The sequence below is a fragment of the Dipodomys spectabilis genome, unplaced genomic scaffold (assembly GCF_019054845.1).
Source record: "Dipodomys spectabilis isolate Male_0828 unplaced genomic scaffold, ASM1905484v1 ptg000297l, whole genome shotgun sequence".
Classification (NCBI taxonomy): domain Eukaryota; kingdom Metazoa; phylum Chordata; class Mammalia; order Rodentia; family Heteromyidae; genus Dipodomys; species Dipodomys spectabilis.
In genome coordinates, this window is record NW_024870974.1 from 19,568,760 (window position 1) to 19,578,989 (window position 10,230).

Below are 10,230 nucleotides of genomic sequence, written 5' to 3' on the forward strand. Positions count from 1 at the left end.
ATAGAGATCTAATTTCCGTCTTGTATGTGTATGAAATCCAGTTTTTCTAACATCATTTGTTGAAGAGGCTAGCTTTTCTCTAGAGCATGTGTCTGGTACAGTTCTCAAAATGTTGACAGCATTCTTCCTCCTCCTTTTAAAAATTTATTATTTTAAATTTGATTTTATTGTAAAGGTGATGTACAGAAGGGTTATAGTTTAATAAGTAAGGTAGTGAGTATATTTCTTGTTGAACAGTGTTACCCCCCTCCCTCATTTTTCTCCCACTTTTTCTCCTACTTTCCTTCCCCACCCCCAGCTACCTCCCTCAGTTGTCAAGTTCATTTCCAACATAATGTCTTGTATCACATTGCTAAGTGCATTGGCTCACGCTTTGTCCTTTGTCTCACCATTTTTTTTTTTGTCAGTCATGGGGCCTGAACTCAGCCTAGGTGCTGTCCCTAAGCTCTTCAGCTCAAAGCTGCCACTCTACCACTTGAGCCACAGTGCCACTTCTGGCTTTTTCTGCATATGTGGTACTGAGGAATCGAACCCAGGGCCTCATGCATACAAGGCAAGCGCTCTACCACTGAGCCACCTTCCCAGCCCTGTCTCACCATTTTGTTGTTTCCCTTCCCTTCCCCAATTCAGATAAACATACATATAATACCAAGTGGGCCAGAATCAAACACAGTAGTAATAGGGGCTAAACCAAAGGTGGAAAAAAACCCACAAAAGATAAAGAAGTAACTTCCCACAGTACATTAAAAACAACAAAGAAAAATCTCTTGTTTCCACATCTTGGAGTTCATTTCGCTTAGCATCGTCTTATATGGCCATATGTACATAGCTATTGAGCTATTGTGATCCTCTTCTAGGACTATCTTAGATATATACTAATTATTACAAATGAGGGAAACCATGGAGCCTATGTTTCTTTGGGTCTGGCTTACTTCACTTAATATGATTTTTTCCATTTCCTTACGAATGGGGTGATGGATTTCTTTCTGATGGAAGCATAAAATTCCATTGTGTATATATACCACATTTTCTTGATCCATTCATCTACTATGGGGTGTCTGGGTTGGTTCCATATCTTAGCTATGGTGAATAATGCTGCCATCAACATATTTGTTCTAAGGGCCATGCCTCCCCCATTTTGCTTCTAGCCACTGACTGAGCACAACAGGGACACCAAAAGGCGTCTCTTTTCTGAATCTGCCAGTAAGTAGCATTGTCCAACTTTGGCTAGGCCATCATGCATGACAGTCTACCATGTATCCACTCAGCCAGCCCTCCTTTCTTCCCTGCCTCCTTCCCCTAGGGTTAGACCTTTGTCATCTACTGGGAGCTCTTTAGCCTCCTCAACCTCCCTCCTTGTCTTCTCTCTCAGACCTCTCCATACATTGCTTCTGTTTCTAAGCTTTTCTTGGTGTCTGTTTCTCAGACTGGCATAGCTATCTTCTTTTTTAAGCTATCTTTCCGCATCATCCAGGGAATTATCTCTTGGTTTGGTAGAACCCTGGTTTCTGAATCCCAGCTCATCTTTCTTGTTCATTCTGTCTTTTTGGGTGGAATTCATCCTCCACATGGGAGGTAAATAGTTGAAAACTTGTATGACCGAAAACTATTTTAATCTCGCCCTGGAGGCATGATTTGGCTGGGTATGGAATTCTAGTTTGGAAATCATTTTCCCTCACAATTTTAAACACATTCTCTGTTGCCTCATTGTTTTAGTAAATGTTGAAAAATATACGCTACTTTTCATATCACATGTTTTGCCTGTGATCTGATTTTATCTCTAGTAGCTTTGATAATCTCTCAGTCCTCAACACTGAAGTTTCCTGGTGCTATACCTTATATCTGTTCTTTCTTTATGTTGGCTTTGTGCTTCCTCAGTTTGGCAGCACCACCTCTGTTCTGGGAAGACACTTAGATTTGATACTTTTCCTGTTTCTTCCGTTTGCTCCTTCTGAATTGACATTGTTAGCTCACCTCTTATATTGAGCCATTAATTTTGTGATTGTTTTTCTCTTTTTTGGGGGGGTACGACATTAATTTAGCTTCTATTACACTAAGCAATTTTTATTGGTGTGTTTTTAAATTTCTAAGACCTTTTTATTCCTTGGTCTTTAAAAGGTAGATTCTATTCTTGTTTCATGGATACAATATATCAGGTCACTGAGGATATTAATAATACTTGTTCTCTCTCTTTTTGTGTCCCTCCCTCCTTGTTTTCCCTCCCTCCATCCCTTTCCTCTCTTTCTCCAGTGCTGAGGATTGAACTTGATGCTAGGCAAGCAATCTACCACTTGGCTACAGTCCCAGCCCATTTACCATGTCTCTGCATTGTATTGTTTTTCTCTTGTCCTTAATTTACCTTTGACTTGTTTTGTTTACCATTGCTCCTAAGCACACAAAATTTACTGTTGACATTGCCTATAGAGGCCATATGGATTAAGTTGGTGGGGAAATCAGTGATGGTTACTGTTCATTAGGCATATACTATACACTGTGGCTTTGAAGAACAAGAGCAAAAGAAGGCTTTAAAGGATCTTCTTTAGGAACGTTAACAAAAATTCTGCAAGTGAGGTCTGATATGAGACATGAAGGAGCTTTGGTGACCTGCATTGAAGACTGAGCATAGAACCATATCCTCAGCACCACAATGATCACAGCCAAAGCAAAATTTGCTTGTGATTGAAAGCAAAGACTGGAGCCTACGGTGGCACTGAATTTATTTCTTCTAGTAGTTTAGTGTAATTAGTGAGTCCCTAGGTGCTGGTATGAGGCAGATGAAGAATTTATTAGAAACTAGATAAGCTGATTGGGAGAAGTGTGTGCGTGCGCATGTGCGCGTGCGTGTGTGTGAGATTGCTTGTAGAGCAAATCTTCAATGCAGTCTTCAATGAAACCACCTCTTTTGAAAACAGCTGAAAGGACTGTCTTCTATAAGGAGGCCAAGTCAGTGCTGGGCTTTAAGACTTTGGACAGGATAACAAACTTGGTTGGGGCATCATCCCAGGCTGTGAAAGGATCTGCCACAGTGAAAGAGCCCAGAGCTCTCAAGCATAGCACTTAGTATACACCAGTGTCCTGTAGGATCAGTGAGCATGAGGCTTGACCCAGCTCCTCCCTCAAGATGACTTCCTGGACAGCCACCCCAGCAAAATGGAGAAGTACTGTTTGAAGAACGACAGACCTTTCAAGATTATTGCTGTTCATGTGATCCAGTCCGTGGTTTCCTTTTATCATGGTCCTTTGAGGTTGTAAATTATTTTAGAAAGTGAACTGGGGCTTGAACTTATGGCCTGGGCATTGCCCATTAGGTTTTTCATTCCAGGCTGGTGCTCTACCACTTAAGCCCCAGCTTCAATTCTGGCTTTTTAGTGGTTAATTGGAAATAAGATTCTCACAGACTTGCCTGCCCGGTTTATGATCTTCAGATCTCAGCCTCCTGAGTAGCTAGGATTACAGGTATGAGCTGCCAGCATCCAGCTAATAGCATTTTTAACAATGACTTTTTTATATTAATTGGGTTTGAACTAAGATTCACCCTCTAGCTAGGAAGGTACTGTTTTTTTTTTAATGCCATTTTATTTTTTTTAGGTAGGCACTTTTTGAGCCACGCCCCCATCCTTTTGTAGCTTCGGTTATTTTTCAGATAGAGCCTTATGTTCTTAAATATGTTCAGTCTTGGACTGCAATTTTCCTGCCTATACCTCATGTATAGCTGGGATTACAAATGTGTGCTACTATACTCAGATTCACATTTTGTATTTTTGAACATAGAAAGTTGAGAAATAGATGATGCTTTTGTCAGTTGTAAGAGCAGTATTCACTGTTATTTTCTGCACTGGCTACTTTTGATGTATAAACAATCTATATGAGTGTGTTATTTATAAAATTATATTTTGACCTATACAAAATGTGTCACCTGTTTGTCAAGACTACTGAGATATGTGCTTTCTAATGTTGTATAAATTACATAGGTTTTTGTACACACCAAGACTTGATGTGTCTGTTCTTCTTTTGTCTAAATTAAGTGATTAGCAATTGTGAAAGTAAACCAGGTAAAGTTGCCCATAACTGGTAATGGCTGTTAACATATTGTCATTTTCTCAGTGAGCAAAGTGTTACTTATAACTTAATTTCAGATAGGTTCACCACTGTAAGTTCTATTCACTGGATGAAAGCATAATCCCATGTATTTTTTTCTTGTCAGCAACTTGAATTGGTGGAACCAAGTGGCTGGATTCATGTTCCCCTAACTGACAATCTTAAGAAGCCAACTCGAACATTCATGATACAGATTGCTGTCCTAGCCAATCACCAAAATGGAAGAGACACCCACATGAGACAGATTAAAATATACACACCAGTGGAAGAAAGTTCAATTGGTAAATTTCCTAGGTGCACAACTATTGATTTCATGATGTATCGTTCAATAAGGTGACTGTGAAAAAGAAGAAATGAGAGTAAGCAGGTCTTTGTTTTATCCTTACTTTACATATCGTATCAAATAACTTTGTGGGAAAAAGGTATCAGTTATTTTGTAGTTTTGTATACATTTAAGAGTATTTGAATTTGAATAAATAACTTTTGTATGAATGGTTTCTGTTTTCTTTCACATCTAAGAAAGCTCACATCTTTTACTTAATCATTATATTTTCTCTTATATTGAAGGGAAACTAGTAGAACATCTTGAAAGTTTCAAGATGTACACATGTTTTCATCAGGCACGTTGTTGAATACTTAGGAGCAAAACTACGTTCCACCAATGTATATCATCTTTAATATGACACGGTTAATTTTCTTTACATATTAGAATTTTACTTTTTAATTACTGTATCTTTTTTCTTTTTTTAATATCAGAATGGACTTATTATTAGATGTCTGATAAAAACCAATGTGGCCAAGAGTGGTGGGGCACTCCTGTAACACAGCACTTGGAAGGGTGTGGCAGGAAGAGCACAAATTCCAGGCCAACCTGAACTACATAATAACACTGTTTCAAAGAAAGTAAATTTGAAAAGTAAGGAGATAATTCAAGAGATGCAAAGGATACGCAGGTTGTCTCACATTTACTTCCATCAAATACTTAAAACCCCAGTGTTGTTTATATCCCAATGTTATGTAGAAGATTGCCATGATAACTTACTGCTATTTCTAGCAATAACTTCTGATAATATACTTAATAGTAGACTTTCAAATTTGCATGTAATGTTGGAGCATTCCCCGAGGTTAATATGTCCTGTGAAAACATAAGAAATTAGTCTTACTAAGAATGTGTTTAAAATGAATACTAGATTCCATATACTTGTTTTTGCACTGTATCTATGGGGCGGGGCAGGGGGTGTAGTTTTTATGCTATGTTTATAGTGTACCTGCATTTTGACCATGACTTGTGATGTGAAATCAGATGTGGAATTGTCTGCTTGTGAGGTCATGTTAGCACTCAAGAGGTTCAGGTTTTGGAGTTTTTTGGATTTTGGATTTTTGGAATAGAGTTGGTCAATCTATACTTCAAAAGATTCTGGAAACAACCCAAATCCGATCAACAGGAAAATGTAGAGAAATTGTGATATGCTATATAATGAAATATTATTCAGTATTAAACATGAATGAACTATTTACATATGAAATAACATTGGTAAACCTCTAAAGGGAAAGAAGCTGAACTGAACATGATAGCTCATAGGCATAGTACTATCTATTCAAGAGGCAGCAATCAGATCATGAATAGAGGCCAGCCTTGGCAAAAGTTCGTGAGACTCCATCTCAACCAATTAAAAAAGGAGCTGAGAGTGGTGGAGCGTGCCTGTCATCGCATAAACATGTGAAGCGTTAACAGGAATACTGTTTTTCAGGCTGTTTTGGTCATAAACTCAAGTCTCTGAAAAGTAATTCAAAGGAGCTTGGCTCAGGTGGTAGAGTGACCCCCTAGGAAGCACAAAGTACTGAGTTCAAACCCCAATACCTCTAGGAGAGAGAGAAAAAGAGAGAGCTGGAGAGCAAGAGAGCTGTACAAAAGAGAACATATAAATGATAGGAAATGCAAACATCTAAAGTAACAGGAAGTATGGAAGTTGTTCTGTAGGACAGGGAAGGCAAGTAAGACAATATTCATATTTTGTGTGTAAAACTGGTTATACAAGTATGTTCTTATGTCCAAATTCTTCAAATTACATACTTGAAATTTGTGCATTTACTGCATGTGAATAATATCTCAATAAAAATAGTAAAAATCACTTACTCTGTTTCAATAGGAATCACCTAAAAGATGCTAGTATTGGAATAATCGTGTGTGTGTGTGTGTGTGTGTGTGTGTGTGTGTGTGTGTGTGTGTGTGTGTGTGTGTGTGTGTGTGTGTGTGTGTGTGTGGTGTCTATCATGGGGTTTTAACTTGGGGCCTGGGTGTCTGCTCAAAGCTAGCTCTCTACCACTTTAAGCCACAGTCCCTACTTCTGGTTTTCTGGTGGTTTAATGGGAGGTTAGCATCTCTTGGACTTTCCTGCCTGGGTTGGCTTTGCACTGCAATCCTCAGATCTCAGCCTCTTGAGTAACTAGGATTACAGGCATGAGCTACTGGCACCTAGCTTAAGAATATCTTCAGTAGATACAGCTTCTATAGAAAACTGAGATTGGAAAAGCCATATTCTAACAGTTATAGCAGTGGCAGAAAATCCACTGATTCATTTGTAATTAAATACTTTTAGTATTGGATGAAATATGATTACAGGATTAATATAATCTCATATGTAACTAAGGTATGACACTTTGAAAATCATTTAAGGAAATATTTTCACAAAAAACTATAAAAGTTGCAGAGTTTCACATATGTCACAAAATATTAATAAGTGCACAACTCTAAAAGGAATTAAGTCATTCCACTGTAAGATTTTGGGTGTTGAATTAGACATAAGGAAACCAAGAGAAGTCTAATGCTGTCTGACTGTTTATAGTCTGTTAGGGAACTATTAAGCCTAACCAGCCAAATCAGAAACTAGCAGGTGGTAAGATCTGATTGGTGCATGAGCTGTAAAACAGAAAGTGGAGTTTACATTCTGTTCAGGAAATGAGGTGAAGCTGAGGAAGACATTTCAGAGGAGGTAGACTTTTGGAAAGAAACATGATTTGTAATAGTAGCTAGATTTACACTTTTAATCCCATTCTTGAATCTAGACTAGCCTTTTTTTTGTACTGGCATCAGCAATTAATTGGAAACAGGTGATTTTTGCATTCAGAACCAAGTGATGTTTTATACATTTGCTAGAAGTGTCCAATCTTGAAAAGTAATTTAGATACTATGCCTCCCTAATACAGAATTATGCACACAGACATGTTTTGTTTGATAAGTTATGCACCTAGTGTTTCAGAAAGTTATTGCTGCCTAACATATTCCTAACTTAAGTAATATTTTAATTATTTTTAGTTGAATTGTCAGTTATTTGTTTTAATTGATCAATTAGCCTTTAAAATAATTTTCAAAGTGCATCAATGTTTTAGGAAATATAGTTGATGTAGCTATGGTTGTATTGGACATTGTTACTTTGTAGATCTTGTAGACCAAGGTCTATCTGCATTGTTTTGGCTGTCCTGACATCTGACTCTCTGGAATGACTTTGGGAATTTTTTGCTGTGTAAGGCTTCAAGAAAACTGCATTTCATGATCTGCCATGTAGCTGGATCTATGTTCAGTTTTATCCAGAAAGCCCTGGGCAGAGGAAGATAGGAAAGAGTTTATAACAGGGGATTAGTTTATTGTCTATGGTAATATTTTGTTCTAACAGGAGAAATCTTTAGCCTAATTTAATTGGAAAACTTAACGTTATATTTCTAAGACAATACTTGCCATTCATGATGACTTTGTATTTATATAAGTCAGTGTTATTTTTAATACTATTAACCAGTCTATTTTTCAGTTTTGTGTAAAAGCACCCTTGCCGTACTCCACAACTGTCTTTATGATCTTGCTTTGTCTTCTGCCTGTTCTGGTGACTAGAACCAGCTTGTTATTTTGCAAAGCAGCAAACTTAAATGTCTTAACTTAGAATTATTCTACCTGTAAGTAGCCTTTCTGAGCCAACTGTTATTCCAGGAAATGCTATTGAGCACTATTATAATGGAATTTCTAGCATTTACTTAGTCAACATTACTGTGAGGGTGACCATTGCTTTCTACTCATTAGCTTTCAGTCTACCCCATAAGATACCCTTTTTTATGATGTTCACTTTTCCAGTGTTGAAAAGCAAATTACTGTTCCCTCCCTGTGGTCCTAGGAATAATTATGCAAACTGTTTTTTAATAGACTGTTCTCAGAGTAGCTCTCCTCTTTACACTGGCACTCACTGGTAGCAGTAGATCCAGATTTTAACAGATCATTTCCTGTTATTATAGCAGTATCAAAATACTGATCACTTACCAAGAATGAAATATCCAAAAGACTGAAGCAGAGAGTTCAGCCAGCTGTTTGTTTTTCAACTGTGAAAATTTGTAAGAATCACATGTTAAATGGACTTGAAGATGAAATGAGAGTAGTCTTGGTAAAAGAGGATAATAAACCATTCAGGGAGTAAGTTGTAAGGGAGTCAAGTGTTTATACGAAGGACAGCAGGGACTTCAGATTATTTAAAAAGTAGTGCCTATTTTGTAGGGTGGCACTCAGGCATGAACAGATTCCAGTCATCTATTCTTCAGACATTTTCTTTGTCTTCTTTTCCTTAGCCACCAGCCAGCTTAGTACAAAATTCATCTCTTTCTTGAAATTTTCAGTTATGAGGTAATTGGATGTTATCTTTTATTTTTTTTTCTATATTCAGTAAGCCTGAGTCCTGCAGATTCTTTCTTCACATGATCACTTTTAGTGATAACTTGTTCTCTTAGCAATAAATTGTTTCAACCTTCTATGTCAACTGTAGGAAGCTCCCAGCTAGGCCATTCATTAGTTTTAACTTATGTTAAAAAATATGTTAAAATAAATACAGTAACTCCACATTTATCTATATAAATAAACCAAAGTCCTCTAGTGTCCCTTTAAGAAGGCTCTGCTTCCCTCTTCCCTGACCCTTTTCTAACTGTTTAAAAATTATTGTCAGACTGTTCTAGCCAAGCAAATAAATAAATGCACTAGTCTGTGTTAAGCATATCGCTCCCTTGTTCACACTTGTACTATTTTAATATGTAACATCGAACAGCCTGTAATGTTGTCTCTCTTTTACCAATTTATATTACTTAGAAGCCAGTCCTAACAAGGCTTTACTTGTCTGATTTTGAGGCTGTATATTTTTGTTTTGATCTGAGATCAGGACTCAGATTCAGTACCTGATGCTTTCGCTCATTGGCTAGCATTCTACCAACTGAACCATACCTCCAACTTTAGTTCATTCTTTTATTCAATATTTGTATATGACAGTACTCTATTAATTGATGAACATTTCCCTATGTACAATACTAACTCCTGAAGGCAAGGAAGCAGCCCTATTTATCTTTTATGTCTGTTTTCTTACAATTCTCAGCATCTCATAGGTATGTTGTATATACTTATTGCTGATAAAAATGAGTACTTAAAAATATTTCACATCTTTTATTTCATTCTTACAATGTTGCTGTGTCAGGATTATATCTGACTGTGAATAACAGAAATCCCTATTGTAGAAACATAAATAATTGTTTGTATTTCTTGTGTATTGAAGTTGGACTGTCCATGGTCACTTCATTACCCCTGATGCCTAACACAGGAGTTTTCTTAGAACTTTTATATCATTCTCTCATGATGAAAAGATAGCTTTTTAATTTTTTTTCCAAGTTCAGCAATCACAAAGAGGAGGGTCTGCGGTCACATCAGTCTTGATAGGAAGGAAAAAGTTCCACACCAGAAATCCAGCATAACTTCCTGGGGTTTACACACCCACCCTCACCAGGGAAGTGTGTCATGAACAGCAGAGGTCACTCATTGACATTGTTGACATAGGCAAATCACTCTTTACAGCACTGGATGCATTGCCTCTCTGAAAAATCACATAAGTATCTGTCATGCAGAGGAAGAGGAAGAGGCATGGGGATCAGATAGAAAAGGGAAAATCTCTTGGCACATGTCTCTGCAGCCTGCTGTCCTCCGAGTGGCATAATACACGCAGGCACTTAGTGCTGGGCCTGAGAAATGGTAGGTAGCAGTCAAGACCAGGTACTGTTAGGGCTGCCCACTGAGCTCTGACCCATTGTTTCAGGTTTTCTCTTTCTACCCCAAAG

At 37.6% G+C, this 10,230-nt stretch overlaps 1 protein-coding gene across 2 annotated transcripts in view; it reads left to right on the forward strand.

Moving 5' to 3' along the window:
• Anapc10 (anaphase promoting complex subunit 10) overlaps window positions 1–4,590 on the forward strand; it is a 36,758-nt gene extending 32,168 nt beyond the window's left edge. For both annotated transcript variants that reach the window (XM_042701715.1, XM_042701716.1), the window contains exon 5: window positions 4,205–4,590. In XM_042701715.1, coding sequence (XP_042557649.1) covers window positions 4,205–4,435 — 231 coding nt within the window. In that variant the 3' untranslated portion in view covers window positions 4,436–4,590. The remainder of the gene's footprint in view (window positions 1–4,204) is intronic.
• Window positions 4,591–10,230: the final 5,640 nt, after the last annotated feature.